This window comes from Astyanax mexicanus, chromosome 8 (assembly GCF_023375975.1).
Source record: "Astyanax mexicanus isolate ESR-SI-001 chromosome 8, AstMex3_surface, whole genome shotgun sequence".
NCBI classification, from domain to species: domain Eukaryota; kingdom Metazoa; phylum Chordata; class Actinopteri; order Characiformes; family Acestrorhamphidae; genus Astyanax; species Astyanax mexicanus.
The window spans coordinates 4,012,921-4,039,679 of record NC_064415.1 but is presented as its reverse complement, the minus strand read 5'-3'; the positions used below and the strand labels follow the sequence as shown (position 1 = coordinate 4,039,679).

Below are 26,759 nucleotides of genomic sequence, written 5' to 3'. Positions count from 1 at the left end.
ACAGAAACTCTCAAACTATTTTCTATTCTTCATACTGTGAGCTGTGATTAGTTCACAGATGCTGAAACATGTTTTTTAGCTGTTCTAAATGGTAACTGTTTTCAACATCTGTATTTTCAAAGCGAAAACACCTACAAATAAACAAGGATGATCCAGATCTATCAATTATAACTGTGTAGATTATAAGGCTGCTGGTGTCGATATATATATTTTTTCAGTTAATATAACATCTCTTAAGGTTCACCATTGCATGTTGTGCGGTCTCTGAGACACTATAAGACAATTATCTGCAGTTCTTTTACCCAGAGAGATGAATAGTCTGTGTATAAGAGTGTGTTTGTTTGTGTAAGAAAGCAAAAAAGACAGATGGTGTGTGTGTGTGTGTGTTTGTGTGTGTGTGTGTGTTTGTATAAGAGTGTAAGCGATGATCTTACAACAGTTTCTGTAGTTTGCAGTGTGGATTCTCCAGTCCAGCAGAGAGCAGCTTCACTCCTGAATCCTGCAGTTTATTATGATTCAGGTTCAGTTCTCTCAGAGTTGAGTTTGAGCTGAGAGCTGAGGCCAGATCTGCACAGCTTTCCTCTGATAGATTACACTCCCACAGCCTGAGAGAGAAATGATAATCCAACACACACACAGAGAACAGTTTATGCAAGAATATTATAAGATTATTCAGTGGATTAAAGTGAGTGAAGCTGAACATGTTTAAAAGACTATCTTCCTCTCTTCCTTCTAACATTAAATTAAACGAAGTTTAAATCAAAGTTAACAAAAGTCTTATATGGCACTGGCTCACTTTCTGCTAAAGTGCAAGAATGTGGTTTTGTGCTGGTACACTGGCTGGTTCAGGCCGGTCATGGACAGATGATTCAGAAAGCTTCTCCTGTACTTCATACTGGGAAGCTGTGGTTAGTTCACAGATGCTGGATAAAGTTAGATGTGGAGATGTTTTAAATGTTTTTTGCTTTGTATATCTTTTGTTTGCAGACTGCAGTTTTTTGATCACCCTACATATAAAAGTGTTTATATTTGTGCAAAACCAAACAGAACCAAACAGACACAAGAAACACAAGGCAGACAGCATGCACATGTAAACGCATAGTTAACTGCAGGTATATTCCTACCCTAAATAAATGTACTTTATATTTATGTTCCTAAAGTAGATTGTGTAGAATAAGTGAAAGTATAAGTAATACATTTTAAGTAAGTGAAATTCATTTGCCTTACTTTTTAAATGAGCAGCGTGAATGGTGCAGTTTAGCATATCAAGTTTCAGGATGCTCTACAGCAAGTTTACATGAATATACATCACTAAATATACTAAATACACTGCTAAAAAAAATAAAGGGAACACTCAAATAACACAATATAACTCCAAGTAAATCAAACTTCTGTGAAATTAAACTGTCCACTTAGGAAGCAACACTGATTGACAATCAATTTCACCTGCTGTTGTGCAAATGGAATAGACAACAGGTGGAAATTATTGGCAATTAGCAAGACACACTCAATAAAGGAGTGGTTCTGCAGGTGGGGACCACAGACCACTTCTCAGAACCTATGCTGTCTGGCTGATGTTTTGGTCAGTTTTGAATGTTGGTGGTGCTTTCACACTCATGGTAGCATGAGACGGACTCTACAACCCACACAAGTGGCTCAGGTAGTGCAGCTCATCCAGGATGGCACATCAATGCGAGCTGTGGCAAGAAGGTTTGCTGTGTCTGTCAGCGTAGTGTCCAGAGGCTGGAGGCGCTACCAGGAGACAGGCCAGTACACCAGGAGACGTGGAGGAGGCCGTAGGAGGGCAACAACCCAGCAGCAGGACCTATACCTCCGCCTTTGTGCAAGAAGGAACAGGAGGAGCACTGCCAGAGCCCTGCAAAATGACCTCCAGCAGGCCACAAATATGCATGTGTCTGCACAAACGGTTAGAAACCGACTCCATGAGGATGGTATGAGGGCCCGACGTCCACAGATGGGGGTTGTGCTCACAGCCCAACACCATGCAGGACGCTTGGCATTTGCCAGAGAACACCAGGATTGGCAAATTCGCCACTGGCGCCTTGTGCTCTTCACAGATGAAAGCAGGTTCAAACTGAGCACATGACAGACGTGACAGAGTCTGGAGACGCTGTGGAGAGCGGTCTGCTGCCTGCAACATCCTTCAGCATGACCGGTTTGGCAGTGGGTCAGTAATGGTGTGGGGTGGCATTTCTTTGGAGGGCCGCACAGCCCTGCCATTAGGTACCAAGATGAGATCCTCAGACCCCTTGTGAGAGCATATGCTGGTGCGGTTGGCCCTGGGTTCCTCCTAATGCAGGACAATGCTAGACCTCATGTGGCTGGAGTGTGTCAGCAGTTCCTGCAAGATGAAGGCATTGAAGCTATGGACTGGCCCGCCCGTTCCCCAGACCTGAATCCGATTGAGCACATCTGGGACATCATGTCTCGCTCCATCCACCAACGTCACGTTGCACCACAGACTGTCCAGGAGTTGGCGGATGCTTTAGTCCAGGTCTGGGAGGAGATCCCTCAGGAGACCATCCGCCACCTCATCAGGAGCATGCCCAGGCGTTGTAGGGAGGTCATACAGGCACGTGGAGGCCACACACAATACTGAGCCTCATTTTGACTTGTTTTAAGGACATTACATAAAGTTGGATCAGCCTGTAGTGTGTTTTTTCACTTTAATTTTGTGTGTGGCTCCAAATCCAGGCCTCCATTGGTTAATAAATTTGATTTCTATTGATGATTTTTGTGTCATTTTGTTGTCAGCACATTCAACTTTGTACAGAACAAAGTATTCAATGAGAATATTTCATTCATTCAGATCTAGGCTATGTTATTTGAGTGTTCCCTTTATTTTTTAAGCAGTGTATAATAAAAACATTATAAAATGTACAGTAATATGCAAAACTAACTGTACAGAATTAAAAAAATACACAAATATGCAATATCTGATTAGTTCAGTAGAATGTTTCAGCAAGGATTTGATACTAAAAATGTTATGCTATTGTCTTGTTTTATTTATTCTGTTTTATAACACAGTAAGGCTTATCTTAAATACTTGCAATGTCTATATTTTCTGATATTTTTTGATAATGATAAGTAAACAATAATCTGCATCCTTCAAAATTGTGTTGATAAAATAATTAAAATAATAACGGCTGCTTATTAATAATACAAAGGAAACTGGTTTTATTTATTTATTTTACTGAAGCATAAAACCAGAACAAAACACTGAAACAACCAGTGTACATTATATATCATTATTTAAAACTAAAACTGTAGAATTTGTAGAAATGTAAAAAAAAAGAGACTGTGTGTGTGTATGTGATGATCTTACCACAGTGTCTCCAGTTTACAGTGTGAACTCTTCAGTCCAGCAGAGAGCAGCTTCACTCCTGAATCCTGCAGTTTATTACCACTCAGGTTCAGTGCTCTCAAAGTTGAGGAGTTTGAGCTGAGAGCTGAGGCCAGAACTGTACAGCTTTTCTCTGATAGATTACACCCAACCAGCCTGAGAGAGAATGGAAACACTTCATGTAAGAATATTATAAGATTATTCAGTGGAATAAAGAGAGTAAAGCTGAACATGTTTAAGAGAACATTTTCCTCCCTTCATTATAACATTAAATAAAAAATATAAAAGTTAACAAAAAAGTATTATATTGCACTGCATTGCTTTTGTTATTAAGAAATTAACTGTTGCTCATTAATAATATTAACAGTAACAATTAAACATTGTCTTATTAATTTACATAAAACTAAAATATTTCAGTAAAAACAACATAAAAACAATGAAATCACAAGTGTATGTATTACTGAGACCAAAAGGTGAAAATGCTAGATGTCAGGAGCCCAACAAAAAATAAAGTTGTATTTGCAAAAAAAAAACAACATAAAACTGTACAGAGTGCATTTTCAGGTTCAGTGTGGAGATGTTTATTTCCAATTATGATTTGATCCTAAGAAGGATTCTTAGCTGTGAGAAAGTGAACTTAGTTTGCCTTGCTTTTGAAATGAGGTTTGAAAAGGAAATGGAATGAAGTTTCAGGATGCTCTACAGCAAGTTTACCTGAATATACAGCACTAAAAATACTAAATATAATTAAAAAATATTAAATATACAGTAATACACAGAACTAACTGTACAGAATAAAACAAATACTCAAATATACAAATATGTGCTATCTAATTAATTTAGTAGGATGTTTTAGCAGCATTTGATACTAAAAATGTTATGCTATTCTTTCGTTTTACTTATTCTGTTTCATAACACAGTATTGCTCAAACTAATAATACATCATGTTTTTGTAATATTAATGTTTTGTCTCGTTATTATGTACATTTAATATTTTCTGGTATTTTGTTGATAATGATAAGTAAACAATGTTTTGCATCTTTTAAAAATGTGATAATGGGGGCGCTGACGAGCTTTGATGGAGTAGGATGTGAGTTTTGAAGCTTCTGCCGATTTTGATTAAAATAGTTTTTCTGCACTTTTTGGGTTATATATTCATTCTACTTCACAGTATTTTCTGTTGGGAAGTCTATCACTGAACTGTATAAAATATCTGGAAAGAACACTCAAAATCGCAATACTATTTAGACACAACTGCGGCCTGGTCCAAACACTGCGACCACGTTCTCCAGTGAGCCGCTGGGTCCTGCAGAGGCCGTCTCGCCACACTCTAACCCTGACATCATCGCCCACAAGCTCGACCTGCTGGCCATGCTAAGGAAAGACATCGCTGATATGGAACTCCAAGATACTTTTGGGGATACTCTGTCTACCATGTATTATAAACATGGTGAAAAGGCTAGTCCTTTACTGTCACAACAGGCTGCTTCCCATTTGATACCTAGAATTAAAAATACTCAACATTATTACTACAGATCCCTTGGAAATTAATGCTACTTTTAAATCATTCTACTCTACATTATACAAATCTGTATAATGTTGGCTAAAGTAAATGCATCACGTTTAGAGGATATAATTAAATTGTGTATAATATAATTAAGAACTTCCCATTTATTTAAATGAATCATCTGTAATGGTATTGAATATAAATTATCGTTGTATGCAGATGATTTTCTGTTGTATATAACCAATCCTACATTCTCATTCCATGGGGTTTTAAGTATTCTGGAGAACTTCAGGACCCTTTCAGATTATAAACAAAATTTGTGGAAAAGTGAGTGTTTTCCCCTTAACATTGCAGCATATCATCTTCAACAGGCAGATTTACCCATTCTGTTTAGACCATCTGGTTTTAAATACCTAGGTATTAACGTGACTTGTTTTTTGTCTAGTCTTGCATCTGTTAATTTCACTCCCTTTATTTCAAATGTTACATCCAATATTCAAAAATGGAATAACCTACCCCTTTTCATTTATCGGCAAGATCAATGTTGTTAAAATAAATATTCTACCAAAATTTAGATTTTTATTCCAGTCAATTCCTTTTTTTTGACTCACTAGATAAGATAATTTGTTCTTTTATTTGGCATGGGAAACCACCTTGGGTTCACAAAACTTTATTGCAAAGTTGCAGACTTGTTGTTGGTTAAAATCTTCTGGATCCTCCTGGTGGAAATTTGAGCTATCGTCTTTTAGGGAATCTTCTATTCCTCCTCTACTTTATTCCTCTTTACCTACAAAACCCTCTCTATTGTTAGAAATTCGGGCTTCATGAATTAGGAGTCACATTCAGGAGTCAGGAGACAGCTTGAGAGTTGACAAGTTTATTCTCGTGCAGACAGAAAATCTACACGGGCACAGCTTAGTTGGTCGTTGCTCCCTCTCTGTATGTGTGACTAGTCCATCTGACTTATCTGACTGTTGCTGTCTGAATAAGACATTTCAGCAGGACTTTACATACAGTAGAAACTGCTTTGAACACAGCAGGGGAAGAAATGGAAAGGGTTTAGAGAGGAGTATGTGGGGGGTGTTATCATTGGGGGTTGATGGCCATCAGACTTATAAACAAAGAAGGCAATGTTGACTATCAACTCAACAGATGACCATCAACTCCCTTCAGCAATGTTATCAGTGTAAAGGGGAATGGAGGGTTAGGGAGTGAGACAGTTGAGAACTTAAGGAAAGCACTATTAGCTATTCACAGAATCTCTCAATGTTGAAAACTTAATAAAAGTACAATTTGTTTTGGACGGAATCTCTCACTATATACGGATAACCAAGTGGCTAAGATTTGGTATCAATTTAGACGGCACTTCAAATCTCCCTTGGGGTGTAACAATCATTTGTTTCCTTTAACACTTACCGACTCAACATTTTTCATATGTAGATGGTGCCTTTGATAGTTTTGCTAATTTATCCTCTCGCTATGGCCTCATGTTTTCATGCTAAATGTTTTCCCTGTTTGCCTCCAGATCAGCGGTGGGAAACAATACTTTCGTTTGTTACTCATAAAAAAGGAATTATTTCTGAGTTGTAAGACATTAGACATTATCTTGCCATTTAGTAACCACTCAAATGCTGAACTTAAATGTGTACATGGCAAAGGGAATTGGGAATACAAATACATGAGGAGTTCTGGGAACAGGCTATAGAGAGCATAAGATATACCACATCCTGTGCTCATCTTGGACTCATTCAATTTAAGGTCTTATAAGGTGTTATAAGTCCAGACTATCTGAATTGTATCCCTAAGTGGAAGACAAATGTGATAAATGCCATGGATCCCCGTATCACCTTAGTCGCATGTTTTTTCTCTGTCCCAATCTGAAAGCTTTTTAGAAGGGATATTTTACTATTATGTCGTGTTCTTGGGGTAAATCTCCAACCATGCCCTCTGATTGCTATATATGGGATTCCTGACCCTACACAGGTGGACATTATAGCTTTCACTTTCTTGTTAGCAAGACACTCCTTATTGTTGCATTGGAAGTCTGCTAAATATCCTTCTTTTCCACATAGTCCAAGGACCTCATGTTTTTTTTCTAAAACTTGGGAAAATTAAATACACATTGAGAGGACGCACAAACAATTTTTATCACAAATGGCAACCCTTTATTTCTTTTTTCACTGGTTTAAAGGTACTACCCAATTAAATGTGTGTTTTTTATTATATATGCTCCTTATTGTTTACTTCACAGAAGAGAAGGTTTTTTCCCCCCACACTTTTGTTTGTGTGTATGTTCATATATATACATGTATTCTTATGTTTAAAAAAAAAGAGATAAGAAAAACTGTATTTTTGAGATTGGACTCAATGATTCAGGGAGATTTTGTTATCATTCGCATCACATGTGGTACATGAGGTGGAACGAAATTGTGATCGCACGATCCAGTTTACACCCAGGAGCTGTTTTAAAATAGATATATAGATATAATAAGAAAACAAAATAAAAGAACACAGTAAAATAGAATATAAAAAATAGATAAAGATAAAGAGTAGACAGGTAGCAGCAACATAAAGACCAGAGTGCAAGTATTGCTTTAGTAGCATGATATGGAATTAGAGCAGTTGTATTGGATGTATTATATTGTATTTTCTTTCCAATAAAATATTGTTTAAAAATTGTACAATATAATGTACAAGCTCACTCTTCTAATTAAAATAATAACTGCTTCTTATCAATAATACAAATGAAAACAGGTCTTATTTATCTATTTCACTAAAGCATTCTAGCATTATATTGAGATTAAAAAAACTTAATGATATTGTTATATTAAACAAAAAACTGTACAATGATTTTCTCATCATAAGGATCTTCCTTTATAAATGAGTATATATAAAAGTTTGCTGAGTGGGGTTTTGTGCTGGTACACTGTCTGCTATAGGACTGTAGCAGACAGAAGACTGTGTGTATGAGAGTGTGTTTGTATGTGTGTGAGAGTGTAAGTCAGGTATGGGCAACTGGCGGCCCGGGGGCCGCACACGGCCCTCATCATCACTCAGTGCGGCCCGCGAATAGATCAAAAATAATTTCATAATTTCATAATAATAAAAAAAAAATGTAATTCTACTTTTGACCGCTAGAGGGCGCGCCGCTGCCAAACAATAGCGGGCACGGGCGCTCTGTGGTCTAGTTTTCTGCTATTATTGAATGAGCTATTTGCAATCAGTTTTTAAATCTTTTTTGTTCTTTGTTATAAATAAGTTTAAATGCCTTTTGCACTTTTATAAGCAAATGTTTTGTCTATGTTGCTTATGAAGGACTTGTTATAATGAACTTATTTTACACAGAGGAACTACTGTATTTGCAATCAGTTTTTTAAGCAAACTTTTTGTTCTTTGATATGAAGGACTTCCTTAATAATATTAATATGCAGAAAATAGTTGTTGATAAATGTTGGTGCTGTAAACATACAGATATAAATTCATATAAAATTTGTTCTTATTGAAAATCATTTGCAGCGTTTTTCATATTCAATTATTTGAAGTGCGAGGTCATGTGGCCCTCCAATGGTCATGCTGAAAAAAATGTGGCCCTCTCCATCATGGAAGTTGCCCATCCCTGGTGTAAGTGATGATCTTACCACAGTGTCTCCAGTTTACAGTATGGATACTTCATTCCAGCAGAGAGCAGCTTCACTCCTGAATCCTGCAGGTTATTAACACTCAGGTTCAGAACTCTCAGAGTTGAGGAGTTTGAGCTGAGAGCTGAGGCCAGAACTGCACAGCTTTTCTCTGAAAGTTTACACCCTGCCAGCCTGAGAGAGAAACGATAATCCAACACACACATACACACACACCACACACACACATACAATTATCTTGTGGAGGATGTGTAGTAAGTATATTCTGAGATAATTATGCTTTATTCCAGTAGATCAGGGGTCGCCAATTAAGTTTGGCCACGGCACAGATATTTTCCAAGCCATTACATGGCGGGCCACAAAAGAAAAATCTGTTTTGGAAAATAAAATGTGTAATGGGATGGAGTGCTACAGATTTTAATTCAACATTTTTAACATTTAAATTCCCAATTGCAATACAGTTGAATTCATAGCAGGTAAACCAAAGAAGATAGGAAAAAATAAATAAACAAACCGCTCCTCACGTGAAAACGAACCCGGTCCAATATACTATACACTTTATAAGGAAAAACACCCTTATAAGGAGATAGGAAGCCCAAGAATGGGTGGAAAAACAAGAACAGGCAGAAACTAAAGTCACACTGTGCGCGACAGAGACAGGGGAGAAATGTACACAAAAGCTTGCCAAAGAAGCTTTTTTTTCCATTATCGTTCATTAGAGTTCAAACAACCTCAAGGGCCAGTTGTTTTATGCTTGCGGGCCACATCTGGCCCACGGGCTGCCTATTGCCGACCACTGCAGTAGAGTTTCACATTTTTGTATCTAATATATATGGTGTCTCTATTGCGTAGAACAGTTCATGTAAGAATATTATAAGATTATTCAGTGAATTAAAGTGAGTAAAGCTGAACGTGTTTAAGAAAACACTTTCCTCCCTTCATTGTAACATTAAACATTACATTTAAAATGTAAAAGTTAACAAAGGTCTCACTCTTGTTATTAATATACAACCCCTGGCAAAAAGTATGGAATCACCGGTCTTGGATGAGCACTCATTCAGGCATTTCATTCTGTAAAACAAACTCAGATCAAAAACATGATACAATAATAAGGTCATTGCAGCTTGTTGGCTTTCAGGAACACTTAAAGAATTGAAGAGAAAACATTGTGGAAGTCAGTGAATGTTACTTTTATTGACCAACCACAGGGAAAAAAGTATGGAATCACTCAATTCTGAGGAAAAAAGTATGGAATCAGATAAACAAAAAACGATTAAAAATACATCACTAGTATTTAGTTGCACCACCTTTGGCTTTTATAATGGCTCTTGACTGAAACTTGACAGTACTTGATGAGTTCCAAACTGAATTCTGCATCAATTTGATGCCAACTCTCTTTGATAGCAGTTGCCAGATCAGCTTTGCAGGTCTGAGCCTTCTTGTGGACCATTTATTTCAATTTCCACCACAGGTTTTCAATTGGGTTGAGATCTGGACTATTTGCAGGCCATGACATCGACTGAATGTGTCTTTCTCCAAGGAATGTCTTCACTGTTTTTGCCCTATGGCACGATGCATTGTTATCTTGGAAAATTATTTCATCACTTTCAAACATCTGTTTAATTGAAGGGATGAGAAAACTGTCCTAAATTTCAATGTAAACTTGTGCATTAATAGAAGAATTAACCACAGTCATCTCCCCAGTGCCTTTGCCTGATATGCAGAGCCATATCATCAAGGACTGTGGAAATTTGGTTGTTTTCTTCAGGCAGGCCTCTTTGTAAATCTCACTGGAACGGCACCAAACAAAAGTTCCATTTGATGCTTCATCTGTTTAGTTGTACTTTTTGGTTTTCAAGACAAGTGACCTTAAGTTGTTCGTCTTGACGCTTTGATGTCTTTCTTGGTCTACCAGTATGCTTGGCTTTAACAACCATTCCACGTTGTTTGTATTTGGTTCATATCTTGGATACAGCTGATTGTGGCTGGTCTCCATTTAGGGAAAGGAAATTGACTGGGTGTGTCCTTTTTTTCTACCTCCAATTTGAGTGATTCCATACTTTTTTCCTCAGAATTGAGTGATTTCATACTTTTTTCCCTGTGCTTGGTCAATACAAGTAACATTCACTGACTTCCACAATGTTTTCTCTTCTTTCCTTTGAGTGTTCCTGAAATCCAACAAGTTGCACTTTGGAATGACCTTATTATTGTATCATGTTTTTGATCTGAGTTTGTTTTACAGAATGAAATGTCTGAATGAGTGCTCATCCAAGACTGGTGATTCCATACTTTTTGCAAGGGGTTGTATTAACTGTTGCTCTTTAATAATATTAGTGGTAACAATTCATATTACTAATTATTAATTAACTTAATTTACTTTGAACTTAAGCATTTCAGTAAAACTACATAAAAGAATGGAATCACAGAGCATATACTACTAAGATAATATAAAATATAATAATATAAATATGCTTCATAAACTAGATTCTGATGAAGTTTGCTGAGCGGGTTTTTGTGCTGGTACACTGGCTGCTGTAGGACTGTAGCAGACAAACAACTCTCAAACTATTTCCTATTCGTCATACTGTGAGCTGTAATTAGTTCACAGATACTGAAACAAGTTAGTTTTTTAGCTGTTCTAAATGGTTTTCAACATCTGTCTTTTTAAAGCCAAAACACCCACAGATAAATGTGGATGATCCATATCTATCAATTATAACTAACAATGTAGATTATAAGGCTGCAGGTGTCTATATTTTTTCAGTTTATTCTGTGCTTAAAATAATATAAAGAATACACATATCTCATAAAAAAAAGAAAAGATTGAGGTTATTGAAAACGTGAAGATATGAATGCTACTCCTAGGAAAATAAGTCTCTTAAGGATTTCTATTGCATGTTGTGAAGTCTCTGAGAAACAATAACATATTAATCTTCAGTACCTTTACTCTGAGAGATTAATAGTCTGTATAAGAGTGTGTTTGTATGCATGAAAGTGTAAAAAAGCAAAAGACTGTGTGTGTATTTGTGAGTGTAAGTGGTGATCTTACTCCAGTTTCTCCAGTTTACAGTGTGGATTCTCCAGTCCAGCAGAGAGCAGCTTCACTCCTGAATCCTGCAGTTTATTTTTACTCAGCTTCAGTTTTCTCAGAGTTGAGGAGTTTGAGCTGAGAGCTGAGGTCAGAACTGCACAGCTTTTCTCTGATAAATCACACCCAGACAACCTGAGAAAGAAATGATAATTCATTAAAAACACTGATGTTAAACACACACACATACACACACACACTCGTTATGGAGGATGTGTATTAAGTATATTATGAGATAATTATGCTTTGTTCTGCTAGAGATGCACAATTCTGTATCTAATATATGTGTATCTATTGTGTAGAACAGTTAATGTAAGAGGCCTTGGTTTGATCTGGATCCCTGGAGAGCCTTGTTGGATAGTTTACACATCTTGTCTGATGGAATGTAATGGTAGCTCCTCTCGTGTGCCTTTTAGACCTAATCTCTGAGCCACGGCAGGTAATAACATTGTTCTTTCTGACCCATCATTCAAAACTGCAAAGGTGTGAATAATCTTATCACCATGATGGAAAAGAACACGCACAACCTTCAACAATACTCAATGCCCTTCAGTTGGTCTATCCAAGTAGAGCACCTCAGTACATTTCTCTTTATTTGGGGACTTAGCAGAGCCTTCAGTGTATCGATCATTAACCTTATGTAGCATCTGCAGATTCCTCCTCTTGCATAGACTACAGGGTTTCTTAAGATTACACTGTGCTGCATCTACCTACCTACCTACCTACCTACCTACCTAGAGGTGAAAGTCTGCTCTCCACTCAGTAGCTTGCTGAGTAGGCAGGTAACAAATGAACCACACTGTAACTTCACGTGTCCCCCAGAGCCAAGGGTGCTAAGTAAGCCTACAAGTGACTGGATCTGAAGTGCAAATCTCTCATGCACAGTATCACCACGTTTCATATCTGAAGATTCCATCACAGTGGAAATTCGTTTCTGATGTGGCTGGCCAAACTTATCATTCGAAGCATAGGGTCTTAGGAAGGGCAGATAGGTATCATCAACCAATCTTGCCTCTTTTAACCTCAAGTGATCCACTAGAACCTGATACTTGAATAACTCTGTGGTCTCAACTGGTAAAAGGTTCTTTAATGCGATTTTTAGATGAGAAAACTTGGGTCTCTATGAACAAAGCTAGGGATGGTTGGTCAAGGCCACTATAAGTCACCTCATTCGCAAATTTACTAGCGAGAAACTGTACCGAATAAGATGAAGCAGCTGACAGGGGTTGCGAGACAGCTGGTGGATATTCAGATCGAAACTGCCTGGTGGGTGGCACCCAATGCTGTAAATAAGGTGTTGAGACCATGTCAGGTATCCGTGCAGGAGTGGATTGTGCCGCAATGCCGTGGTGCTTAGGAGTGGTAACACATCATGCTCTGAAGTTAGAGTAGGTAGCTTTATAACTGACTTAGGCTGCCTAGTGGCTTGGTTCCTTTCTTTGGGAATTTGCAGTCATCATTGTGTCAAGGCGTTCCACGAGTGGTTGATTACTTGTTAGTTCATCTTCAGTATAGTCTGGCCAGGGGGGTGGTGCAGGCCAATCCTCCTCCTCCCTATCTTGTTCAGCCCCAGGAATGGGCTCTTTTACTGCCTGGACTGTAGTTCAACCTTGGTCCCTGTGTACATTAGGTGCAGGATTCACTGGTTGCTTAATCTGTGTGAGAATAAACCTCAGCTCAGACACTGTTGTGTCTGTTGAAGAAGACAATGCTCATACCTAATCTTCTCTAATTCTGCTCTGAGATCGCTGGATGAGTGTCTGGATGATGGGGTCTTTCATAAGGGCTGAAATGGCATAATACGCCTCTCTCATGTTTTCGCTCTGTATCCAATGGGTGAGTAAAATATTTCTCTAAATCATGACTTCATCTTTCTAGCTGAGGAGCTATGCTCAGCATCACGGAAGGAGACCTTATCTTGAATCTGCTGGTGCGGTGCGGGTCCATGGTGTGAGGTAATGGGAGTCATTCTTCATGCCTCCTCTGGGTGAGTGGTCCACCCAACTTCCTGTCCCTGCCTATGATGATGGTAACCAGAAAACTGTACATCATAATCTTCATAGTGTGCTGGGGGGTGCACCTTATACTCTTGAGTAGTATCCATGTTTGGAATAAACAGAAGGGTATCTGGCTCGAAAGAAAATAAATGTAGTGGAGACCACTGGGAAGTGTTATTGTTGGCTCTGTTTTTTTCACAGAACGCAAAAAGCTGCTCAAAAAATTAATCTGTCCTTGACAATGGTATTAAGAGGTCCTTACGAAGAGAACGTAACACTAAGAAATAGTTCAGCGTTTTCTCCGTAGCTCACGAAAAACACTAAGCAGAATTAAAAAGGGATTTTTTTAATACCCATGGTGTGGTTAGTTTGCTAGCACCAGCTTGTTCTCCGGCATACAGTGAGTTCAGACCACTGAAATCGAAAAACACAACAGCAAAAGGGTCCCAATGTAAGAAAATTCCGAAATACTGAAAAAATACTGGCCAAGAATTTGCAAAGATGAGAAAAGATGGACCATTTACCTTACGAAACAGCGATCCTTTGAGAACAGGCCTTAATCATGTCCCATGACACAAAACAGCAGTCTTTTTACTAAATAAAATGAGGAAACAGCAGTCCGACACTAGCCCATGAGGCTAACGTTAGCATCCAGAGGTCTAGCATAGCAACCGATAGCGATGCCAACTTCTAAAAACAGCAAAAATATGGATGAAAAGCCAGTAATCCATCGGCAAAAAACAACGTTTATTCACCCAATAAGCCTAATTAGTTGCCAGCTGAGGCTAGCATAGCATGTGCTATGCTAACAGGGCTAAAAGTCAGCAAAAACTGAAAAATACTCCCTTGATATCAAATATATGGAAATTTAGCATCCGACTATAATACACAAAAAAGGAAATAAGAGGCTGTTTATCTTGTAATGTCAAGTAGACTGCAAAATACACATTAATACAGTCCCTGTCATGTAGGTAGCCAATAGGTCAAAACAGTGAGCCAGTTAGCTTCCATATATACTGGTTAGGGGTGCAGAAAGTAAAAATATATAGGTGAAAAACAGCAAAAAGTGGTCCAAAGCTAAAACATAATGTGTAAGGAACGTTGAAGGCTCTGGTTACCTCAATCTTCGGCCTTAAACAGTAGGCAGGGGCTCCAGTTACTCCTAAACCCGGGTTTAGGAGTAAATTCATCCCCCTCTCAGTGTGCATGTTGAAGTTCGGGCACCAAATTGTAATTGCTGGACCAGTGGGTGAATGCTACCCAGGGCGAGGGAGGCTAATGGGTGGATATCTATTTGCCCTGTCCGCCATAGGGAAACACACAGGAGGCAGCCAGTTCAGGGTAATGGAGACCATTTATTGGACCTAGTGTGCCTTTAAAGCTAGTATGCAGTACGCAGTATGCATAGTACACTACAGTTACCCAGATGGTGTACTACTCTGCTCCGATTTAGCAGTGTGCATAGAAAGCTACCTTTGTGGTATACTGCATCCCATCATGCATTGTGACAAGATGGTGGCGAGTGCGAGTGTGAGTGTTTTTTAAGTTATGGAAATATATATATTTCGGAATTATTAAGGAAATGAATGGCTCTTCGCAGCCGAACCCCTCTGCTGTCTGCGGAAGATGTGAGCCATTACTTCCCTTAATGTAGTAAATAATTCCCTCAGTTTTAATAAATTGTTCTCTTTATTTAATAAATAATTGCGTCAGTTTCAATAAATTGTTCTGTTAATTTGATAAATAATTCCCTCAGTTTTAATAAACTGTTTTGTTAATTTAATAATTTCCTGTCCAAAGAAAACAGTGTCGACATCCCTAGAGATGAGTACCAGAGAGTATTACGGGAATACTCCACCCACTTTAGCTGATCAGACCAGGTGGACGGAGCCGAAGAGGCCAAGACGGGGCAGCCCCATGATAAAATCTAGGGACAGGTGAGACCAGGGATGCAAGGGGACTGCCAGAGGGTGCAGAAGACTTGTGAGTTTGGTTCTGTGGTCTTTGTCGCACATACTGCACAGGCGGTCACGTTTGCGCACATCCTGTTCCATGCGGGGCCACCAGAACTGACACCGCAGGAGCCTGAATGTGTGTGTGACCCCTGGATGCACAGCTTGGGGTGATGAATGCTCCCAGATGAGTACCCGTCCCCTGAGGGGAGCGGGTATGAACTCTCATCTCCTGAACCTGGATCAGTCTCTTGGGCCTGCCTCACGGTGTCCAAGAGACCCAAGCGAAGGGGTGCCGAGATCCGGAGGCACAATGGTGGAGGGACCGCCCGGAAGAGGGAGGGGCTCCCACTGGCGAGAGAGGGCATCTGGATTGACGTTTTTCGACCTGGGACGATATGACAAGTTAAAGTCAAAACGGGTGAAGAACAATCCGGTCTGGTATGGGTTCAGGTGCTTGGCCTGCTGAATGTACACCAGATTTTTGTGGTCTGTCCAGACCAGAAAGGGGTGTTCTGCCCCCTCAAGCCAATGCCTCCACTCCTCCAGGCCGAGCTTTGGGTGCAGTCGGCCATCCGGTCCCGCCCACTGGGACAAGACCACACCCACACCTACTTCAGAGGCGTCCACCTCCACGACAAACGAGAGTCCGGGGTCAGGCAGTCGGAGAACCGGAGCCCTGGTCGATAGATGCTTGATGGCGTCAAATGCTTCCTGGGCTTCTGTGGACCAGCTGAACTGCCCCGACGTCTTTCTTGTCAGAGCGGTTAGTGGGGTTGTCACAGCACTAAAATTTCTTATGAACCTTCGAATAGCAAAGTTAGAAATACATGTATCTTATATATATGGTGTGTCTATTGCGTAGAACAGTTCATGTAAGAATATTATAGGATTATTCAGTGAATTAAAGTGAGTAAAGCTGAACGTGTTTAAGAAAACACTTTCCTCCCTTCATTGTAACATTAAACATTAAATTTAAAATGTAAAAGTTAACAAAGGTCTTATATTGCACTCTCACTCTTGTTATCAATATACAACCCCTGGCAAAAAGTATGGAATCACCAGTCTTGGATGAGCACTCATTCAGACATTTCATTCTGTAAAACAAACTCAGATCAAAAACATGATACAATAATAAGGTCATTGCAAAGTGCAACTTGTTGGCTTTCAGGAACACTCAAAGGAAAGAAGTAAAAACATTGTGGAAGTCAGTGAATGTTACTTGTATTGACCAAGCACAGGGAAAAAAAAGTATGGAATCACTCAATTCTGAGGAAAAAAGTATGGAATCAGATAAACAAAAAACGATTAAAAATACATCACTAGTATTTAGTTGCACCACCTTTGGCTTTTATAATGGCTTTCAGTCTCTGAGGCATGGACTTGATGAGTTCCAAACTGAATTCTGCTTCAATTTGATGCCAACTCTCTTTGATAGCAGTTGCCAGATCAGCTTTGCAGGTCTGAGCCTTCTTGTGGACCATTTATTTCAATTTCCACCACAGGTTTTCAATTGGGTTGAGATCTGGACTATTTGCAGGCCATGACATCGACTGAATGTGTCTTTCTCCAAGGAATGTCTTCACTGTTATTGCCCTATGGCACGATGCATTGTCATCTTGGAAAATTATTTCATCACCTTCAAACATCTGTTTAATTGAAGGGATGAGAAAACTGTCCTAAATTTCAATGTAAACTTGTGCATTAATAGAAGAATTAACCACAGTCATCTCCCCAGTGCCTTTGCCTGATATGCAGTGCCATATCATCAAGGACTGTGGAAATTTGGTTGTTTTCTTCAGGCAGGCCTCTTCGTAAATCTCACTGGAACGGCACCAAACAAAAGTTCCAGCATCATCACCTTGTCCAATGCAGATTCTTGACTCATCACTGAAGATAACTTTCATCCAGTCATCCACAGTCCATGATTGCCTCTCCTTAGCCCACTGCAGTCTTGTTATTTTATGTTTAGGTGTCAATGATGGTTTTCTTTTAGCTTTCCTGTATTGAAATCCCATTTCCTTTAGGCGATTTTTTACAGGTCGGTCACATACATTGGCTCCAGCTTCTTCCTATTGATGCTTCATCTGTTTAGTTGTACTTTTTGGTTTTCAAGACAAGTGACCTTAAGTTGTTCGTCTTGACGCTTTGATGTCTTTCTTGGTCTACCAGTACGCTTGGCTTTAACAACCATTCCACGCTGTTTGTATTTGGATCATATCTTGGATACAGCTGATTGTAAACAGCCCACATCTTTAGCAACCATGTGTGAAGTGTTACCTTCTTCAAGAAGTTTCACAATCCTCTCTTTTGTTTCAAGAGACATTTCTCTTGTTGGAGCCATGGTTCTTGCCACTCCACTTAGTCCAGCAGCCTCCAAGGTGTCATGACTGCAGGTGTTTTTAACTGCAGACTAAGAAGCAGATCTAATCTGAGGCTGGTCTCCATTTAGGGAAAGGAAATTGACTGGGTGTGTCCTTATTTTCTACCTCCAATTTGAGTGATTCCATACTTTTTTCCTCAGAATTGAGTGATTCCATACTTTTTTCCCTGTGCTTGGTCAATACAAGTAACATTCTCTGACTTTCACAATGTTTTCTCTTCTTTCTTTTGAGTGTTCCTGAAAGCCAACAAGTTGCACTTTGGAATGACCTTATTATTGTATCATGTTTTTGATCTGAGTTTGTTTTACAGAATGAAATGTCTGAATGAGTGCTCATCCAAGACTGGTGATTCCATACTTTTTGCCAGGGGTTGTATTAACTGTTGCTCATTAATAATATTAGTGGTAACAATTCATATTATTAATTATTAATTAACTTAATTTACTTAGAACTTAAGCATTTCAGTAAAAACTACATAAAAGAATGGAATCACAGAGCATATATTACTAAGATAATATAAAATATAATAATATAAATATGCTTCATAAACTAGATTCTGATGAAGTTTGCTGAGCGGGTTTTTGTGCTGGTACACTGGCTGCTGTAGGACTGTAGCAGACAAACAACTCTCAAACTATTTCCTATTCGTCATACTGTGAGCTGTAATTAGTTCACAGATACTGAAACAAGTTAGTTTTTTAGCTGTTCTAAATGGTAACTGTTTTCAACATCTATCTCATAAAAAAAGAAAAGATTGAGGTTATTGAAAACGTGAAGATATGAATGCTACTCCTAGGAAAATAAGTCTCTTAAGGATTTCTATTGCATGTTGTGAAGTCTCTGAGAAACAATAACATATTAATCTTCAGTACCTTTACTCTGAGAGATTAATAGTCTGTATAAGAGTGTGTTTGTATGCATGAAAGTGTAAAAAAAGCAAGAGACTGTGTGTGTATTTGTGAGTGTAAGTGGTGATCTTACTCCAGTTTCTCCAGTTTACAGTGTGGATTCTCCAGTCCGGCAGAGAGCAGCTTCACTCCTGAATTCTGCAGTTTATTTTTACACAGCTTCAGTTCTCTCAGAGTTGAGGAGTTTGAGCTGAGAGCTGAGGTCAGAACTGCACAGCTTTTCTCTGATAAATCACACCCAGACAACCTGAGAAAGAAATGATAATTCATTAAAAACACTGATGTTAAACACACACACATACACACACACACTCGTTATGGAGGATGTGTATTAAGTATATTATGAGATAATTATGCTTTGTTCTGCTAGAGATGCACATTTCTGTATCTAATATATGTATATCTATTGTGTAGAACAGTTAATGTAAGAGGCCTTGGTTTGATCTGGATCCCTGGAGAGCCTTGTTGGATAGTTTACACATCTTGTCTGATGGAATGTAATGGTAGCTCCTCTCGTGTGCCTTTTAGACCTAATCTCTGAGCCACGGCAGGTAATAACATTGTTCTTTCTGACCCATCATTCAAAACTGCAAAGGTGTGAATAATCTTATCACCATGATGGAAAAGAACACGCACAACCTTCAACAATACTCAATGCCCTTCAGTTGGTCTATCCAAGTAGAGCACCTCAGTACATTTCTCTTTATTTGGGGACTTAGCAGAGCCTTCAGTGTATCGATCATTAACCTTATGTAGCATCTGCAGATTCCTCCTCTTGCATAGACTACAGGGTTTCTTAAGATTACACTGTGCTGCATGGTGGGATCGGGCACATTGCCAACATCTCTTGTTTGCCTTTATCCAATCTGTCACTTGCTCTGAGGTGAGCTTGGAAATAGCAGTACGCTGACTAAGATAGTGCTCTGAGCGGTCACAGAATGGGCAGTAGCGCTTTCTCTTGCCCTTTCTTAAAATTGTCTTGTGAACCTCCTCTACTGAGGTACCATCCTTAGATCCATGCAAAACAGCAACAGACCGCTTCCATTGGCGAACTTGGGTTCCAGTTTCTCCCTTCCTACCTTAATGGGTAGTTGACCATCAACGTTTTGACACCAGACCCCATGCCTAGCCAGTCGGACAGGTCCTTCAGAGTGTAACTGGTCCCAGCTTGAGGAAACATGTTCCTAAATTTCCTTCTGGATAAATAAAGTATTCTTATCTATCTATCTATCTATCTACCTACCTACCTACCTACCTACCGACCTACCTACCTAGAGGCGAAAGTCTGCTCTCCACTCTGGCAGTAGCTTGCTGAGTAGGCAGGTAACAAATGAACCACACTGTAACTTGTCCCCCAGAGCCAAGGGTGCTAAGTAAGCCTACAAGTGACTGGATCTGAAGTGCAAATCTCTCATGCACAGTATCACCACGTTTCATATCTGAAGACTCCATCACAGTGGAAATTCGTTTCTGATTCATTCCCGGGTTTAGGAGTAAATTCATCCCCCCCTGTTCCCCCTCTCAGTGTGCATGTTGAAGTTCGGGCACCAAATTGTAATTGCTGGACCAGTGGGTGAATGCTACCCGGGGCGAGGGAGGCTAATGGGTGGATAGCTATTTGCCCTGTCCTCCACAGGGAAACACACAGGAGGCAGCCAGTTCAGGGTAACGGAGACCATTTATTGGACCTAGTGTGCCTTTAAAGCTAGTATGCAGTACGCAGTATGCATAGTACACTACAGTTACCCAGATGGTGTACTACTCTGCTCCGATTTAGCAGTGTGCATAGAAAGCTACCTTTGTGGTATACTGCATCCCATCATGCATTGTGACAAGATGGTGGCGAGTGTGAGTGTTTTTTAAGTTATGGAAATATATATATTTCGGAATTATTAAGGAAATGAATGGCTCTCCGCAGCCGAACCCCTCTGCTGTCTGCGGAAGATGTGAGCCATTACTTCCCTTAATGTAGTAAATAATTCCTTCTGTTTTAATAAATTGTTTTCTTTATTTAATAAATAATTCCCTCAGTTTCAATAAATTGTTCTGTTAATTTGATAAATAATTCCCTCAGTTTTAATAAATTGTTCTGTTAATTTGATAAATAATTCCCTCAGTTTTAATAAACTGTATTGTTAATTTAATAATTTCCTGTCCAAAGAAAACAGTGAGTGACAGGTGAGACCAGGGATGCAAGGGGACTGCCAGAGGGTGTAGAAGACTTGTGAGTTTGGTTCTGTGGTCTTTGTCGCACATACTGCACAGGCGGTCACGTTTGCGCACGTCCTGTTCCATGCGGGGCCACCAGAACTGACACCGCAGGAGCCTGAATGTGTGTGTGACCCCTGGATGCACAGCTTGGGGTGAAGAATGCTCCCAGATGAGTACCCATCCCCTGAGGGGAGCGGGTATGAACTCTCATCTCCTGAACCTGGATCAGTCTCTTGGGCCTGCCTCACGGTGTCCAAGAGACCCAAGCGAAGGGGTGCCGAGATCCGGAGGCACAATGGTGGAGGGACCGCCCGGAAGAGGGAGGGGCTCCCACTGGCGAGAGAGGGCATCTGGATTGACGTTTTTCGACCTGGGACGATATGACAAGTTAAAGTCAAAACGGGTGAAGAACAATCCGGTCTGGTATGGGTTCAGGTGCTTGGCCTGCTGAATGTACACCAGATTTTTGTGGTCTGTCCAGACCAGAAAGGGGTGTTCTGCCCCCTCAAGCCAATGCCTCCACTCCTCCAGGCCGAGCTTCACCGCCAGGAGCTGTGCAGGGGTTAGCCGGTGGGAGTAGTAGGCGCATGGGTGCAGTCGGCCATCCGGTCCCGCCCACTGGGACAAGACCACATCCACAACTACTTCAGAGGCGTCCACCTCCACGACAAACGAGAGTCCGGGGTCAGGCAGTCGGAGAACCGGAGCCCTGGTCGATAGATGCTAGATGGCATCAAATGCTTCCTGGGCTTCTGTGGACCAGCTGAACTGCCCCGACGTCTTTCTTGTCAGAGCGGTTAGTGGGGTGGCCACAGCACTAAAATTTATGAACCTTCGGATGGCAAAGTTAGAAAAGCCCAGGAAGCGCTGAACCAGGCGCACAGAGGGCCCACTACCCGAGAAATGACAACGAGGCCCCTGGGGGTGGTGCCTGAATCCCGCACATTGTGCCTCTCCCTTAAGCAGTTGTCCAGCCTCTGGGTGAGCTCAATGAGGTCATCAAGCGTGGTCAGCGAGTTGCGATGGATAAGCTCGTCCTTGAGATCCTCATTGAGCCTGTGCTGGAATGCGCTAGCGAGCGTGCTAGGGTTCCACCCACCTTCAGCCACGAGCGTACGGAACTCGATGACATGCTCTGACACTGACCTCCTACCCTGACGTAGGTTCGGGAGGCGGGTAGAAAACAAAAACCCGAAAACGGGCAGAAAACAAAAACCCAAATACAGGTGGAGACTCAAGAAGGGGTGCAAAAGAAATCGCGCCGAGCATGAGAACAGGTGGATACCTGAGAAGAGGTGCAAAGGAAATCGCGCACAGTGCGAGAATGGGTGGAGACCCAAGAAAGGGTACACAAGAGATCGCACAGTGCATGAGAACGGGTGGAGACCCGAGTGAGGACAGGAGTAAATTCGCGCAGAGTGCGAGTAAGGCTGAAGTAAACAAAGCTGGCCAGAGAAGCTTGGCCACCCTTTATAAACTAGGGAATAGACAAAACAAAACAGCTTCTCAGAACTGACAAACAAAAAGGTAAACAAAGGAGTGCCTCGCGTCGCTCACACACACACAAACGCACACACATTCACTCACTCAGCCCTGGCTCCCACAGACGAGAGAGAGAGAGAGAGGGGGAGAGAGAGGGGGAGAGAGAGGGAGAGAGAGAGGGGGAGAGAGAGAGGGGGAGAGAGAGGGAGAGAGAGAGGGGGAACTCGAGAAGGGAGGAGAAAGTCGGCTATGCCGTCCAGTCTCACTCCAAGCACAGACAGGAAAACGACACTTGCCGTAGATGGAGCAGGGAGGAAAAGTGGGCCGGAGATCAGAGGAAAATCCGGCATAGATTTGCTCTCAGGAGCATCAAAGATCCAGCGCTGAGTGGCTGGTTGGTGTTGCTTAAAAGGTGTTGATAGCAGGTGTTAGTAATTAGCCAAATTAACCCTCAGCGTTGGCCTGGCGCTCCCTCCGATGCCCCGGAGGATGCCTTGATCGGGCACCAGCCCTTACACTGAGATTGAGAAAATGTACAAATCTGCACATTATTCCTGGGAAAGTTAATATAATATTCCTTAAGGTTCACTAGTGCATGTAGTGGGGTCTCTGAGAAACAATAAGACGATATTCTGCAGTAACTTTACACAGAGATTAATAGTCTGTGTATAAGAGTGTGTTTGTTTGTGTAAGAAAGCAAAAAAGAAAGACGGTGTGTGTGTTTGTATAAGAGTGAAAGCGATGATCTTACCACAGTTTCTCCAGTTTACAGTGCGGATTCTCCAGTCCAGCAGAGAGCAGCTTCACTCCTGAATCCTGGAGTTTATTATTATCCAGGTTCAGTTCTCTCAGAGTTGAGGAGTTTGAGCTGAGAGCTGAGGCCAGAACTGCACAGCTTTTCTCTGATAGATTACAACCATACAGCCTGAGAGAGAAATGATAATCCATTAGAAACACTGATATTTAAAGACACATACACACTCACGGACACACACTTATCTTATGGGTGACGTGTAGTAAACATATTTTCATGATAATTATGCTTTATTACAGTAACTTTACTTTTTCTATTTTTAACACTTGACATCACAAGTCGTAACATCAAATATGTGTCTAGTGAATATATCTATTCTGTGGAACAGTTCCTGTAAGGATATTATAAGATTATTCAGTGAATTCAGTTAAATGAAGATTATGAACTGAAAAATTATGCACAAATATAAAATACGTCACTACCCAATAACACAAGGGCATATATGCATTTTTTAAATTAGCTGTACAGTTACTTCATCAATAACACATAATTAGACTGACCAGAAAAAACACTGTTTCTCACTGTTTCTCTGTTTTGGGGGTGATGTGTTTTACATTTAATTTGATTATTTCTTCTGCTACCAGATTTCAGTTTAGCTGCTTTGTGCCACTTAAATAGATTTGCTTAAATACTGAAATAAACTCCCTCCACTAGTGCCCTTGTGGTTTGAAAAGCCTCATTTATGTGCCCTCCAGTGTCTAAAAAGAGAAAAGTGCCTATGGGCCCTAATGTGAAAAAAGTGAATAATTACACACTTTTATCAATAAATTATGAGAATTTGATCTAGATCAAGAAATTTGAATAATGTGTCTTAAAGTAAAGATCTGTGTGTCCCTCTAGTAGAAATGGGTGTCATTTTGTTCCGTCTATGCCACCCCTACTAGACAGTGACCTTAAACTGTTCCAAACCAATTTCTTTATTTAAACATGACTGAGTATTTTTTATATATTAATATTAATAAGTTAATATTTTTATTTAGGTTTTTGAAAAACAGATTCTCTGAAGAAAATATGTTAGTTATTTTATAGTGGAGAGCCCTGTGAATTTATTTTAAATTGCTTATTAATTTACATTCCAATTTTAATGTGTAAAGGAAAATAAATAAAATAGACCATTAGAGCTCATTGTAATGATAAATGCATATGTGCAGTTGTCTGGATAATTATTTTGAAAATCCCAGCCTGACATAAAATGTCATTATATGTCTGTTATTGCATAAGGCTGTAATTCTGGTGATGTTTAAATGCTTAAAAAAGTTTCAGTACTGTTTGCATCACATTGTCACACCTGCACCTTTAAGATCAGCCTCGCTGGAGTACTAATAAGCTGACTCCGCCCCTCCCACACACCTGTGGGACATCAGCTGATTACTAAGACTATATATACTGAGACATTTACTGAATCTAGTTGCGAGATATTGCCACTCTTGTCACTATTGTCTTATCGAGCGTTTATTTCTGTGTTTTGCTATTTCTGTTTTTTTTATCCTTGCCTGTTTTTGACTATGATTTTGCCTTGTGAGTATTCCTGGTTTTTGAACTATTGCCTGTATTTTTGGATTACGATTTTTGCCTTGCGTTTTGGATTAATAAAGCCTGCCTGCATTTGCATCCAAATCACCTTGGTTGGTTATTACAGAATATCTCGCCACCCATGGATGCAGCAGGAACCCCTGACCTGACAAGCACGAGTAGTGGAACTCGTGCAACAGCAAGTTAATCAGCTGGGTTCAGCGTTCAACACCTTAACTGAACGTTTGGAGGCTCTGTTTAGTAACCAGCCTGCTAATCCCGTCCAGCAGGTGGTTACCCCACCAACTCAACCTCCATCTACGCCGGTCTCTCAGCCACCTGCTATTACCCTCCTCAAAGTCGCCTTGCCTGAGAAATACAACGGAGATCCAGAGGTACATGAAGGTTTTCTACTCCAGTGTAGTATTTACTTTGCCCAACAACTGCCACCTGGGCCAAATGATCACGCTAAAGTGATGTTTGTAACCTCCCTACTCACTGGTAAAGCTCTAAAGTGGGCTACAGCACTCTGGTCTCAGAATCCCACCTTTAGTACAAGTTATGAACAGTTTACAAGCACTTTTCGGACTGTTTTTGGTAACCCTAAGGGGGGCAGAGAGATCGGAGAACAGCTACTGGACAAAACAGTGACTCTGTAGCTAACTACATGCTTACATTTAGGAGGGGTTTGTTGGAGGATATCCAAACAGAACTGGCTTGCCGCGACGATTCATTATCCCTAGATGACCTTATCAAGATGGCGACTAGACTGGATGTTTTGCTGCAGAGCCGGCGTCACACATCACGCAGCCAGCGCGCTTACGTCATGCCACAGATAGTTTCAGGAGAGGAGGTGGAGTCCATGCAGCTCGGCCATGAACGGCTCAGTCAAGTTGAGCCCCAGCGCCGCCTAGAGGGAGGCTTGTGCCTATACTGTGGAGAAAAGGGTCATATGAGGAGTGGATGTCCTAATCGTCCACTTTCAAGGCCAGGCAACGTCACCCAGTGCATGAGTTCCGATTCGTGCGCTGACGCGGTGAGTATGCCTGACCCTCTTATCTCTGAAAAAATGCTAACTGTACCTGTAACAGTGCATTACCTTAATGAAGTTTTTTCTTTTTCAGCCCTCGTGGACTCCGGAGCGGCAGGGAACTTCATTGAACAAGCGGTGGTCGAAAAATTGAAGATCCCCATTAAAGAATTGGAAACTCCAAGAAAGATTCATGCCATCAACAACCAACCCATCGGAGAAGGCACTGTGACTCACACCACTCAACCATTAACTGTTAATATTGGTTCTGTTCACAGTGAACAGATATCTTTTCATATCCTCTGTGTGTCTTCTCATTACATTGTATTGGGCTTACCCTGGCTCATTAAACATGACCCCAAGATCTCCTGGGAGCATAGAGACATTGTCCAATGGTCTGATAAATGTTTAAGAGACTGCATCACACTGACCCTGGCATCTACTTCCATTGAAAGCCCCTCTGAACCTAGTCTCTCTGAAATCCCAGAAGTCTATTCAGACCTCCTAGAGGTATTTAGTAAGAAGAAAGCCTCTGACCTCCTCACCGACCTTGGGATTGTGCAATCGAATTAGAACAAGGTAAAATTCCTCCCAGAGCACGTATCTACCCACTGTCAGTTAAAGAGACCCAGACAATGGAAGAATACATCCAGGATGCCCTGAGCCAGGGTTTCATTAGGCCATCTACCTCCCCTGCCTCAGCTGGGATGTTCTTTGTTGAAAAGAAGGATGGAGGATTGAGGCCGTGTGTAGACTATCGTGGTCTTAATGAAATCACAAGGAAATTCAGGTACCCACTGCCTTTGGTACCCTCAGCTCTCGAACAACTCAGAGGTGCCAGGTATTTCACCAAGCTGGATCTATGCAGCGCA

General features: G+C 40.6%; 1 protein-coding gene across 1 annotated transcript; it reads right to left on the bottom strand.

The window, feature by feature from the left end:
• Window positions 1-407: 407 nt before the first annotated feature.
• LOC125803940 (ribonuclease inhibitor-like) lies at window positions 408-25,175 on the bottom strand. The gene is made up of 3 exons (XM_049482745.1): window positions 25,156-25,175; window positions 23,283-23,450; window positions 408-605 (listed from the first exon to the last, which is right to left on the bottom strand). Exons 1-3 carry the CDS (start codon window positions 25,173-25,175, stop codon window positions 431-433), a joined length of 363 nt encoding a protein of 120 aa, XP_049338702.1. The 3' UTR covers window positions 408-430.
• Window positions 25,176-26,759: the final 1,584 nt, after the last annotated feature.

Excerpts from the sequence above, each read along its gene's own strand:
- LOC125803940 (XM_049482745.1), bottom strand. The coding sequence starts at position 25,175 with ATGGAGGTTGAGTTGGTGGG. Across the intron at positions 23,451-25,155 it reads ATGGAGGTTGAGTTGGTGGG|TGGTTGTAATCTATCAGAGA; the intron begins GTAACCACCTGC and ends TCTCAGGCTGTA. Across the intron at positions 606-23,282 it reads TGTAAACTGGAGAAACTGTG|GCTGTGGGAGTGTAATCTAT; the intron begins GTAAGATCATCG and ends TTTCTCTCTCAG.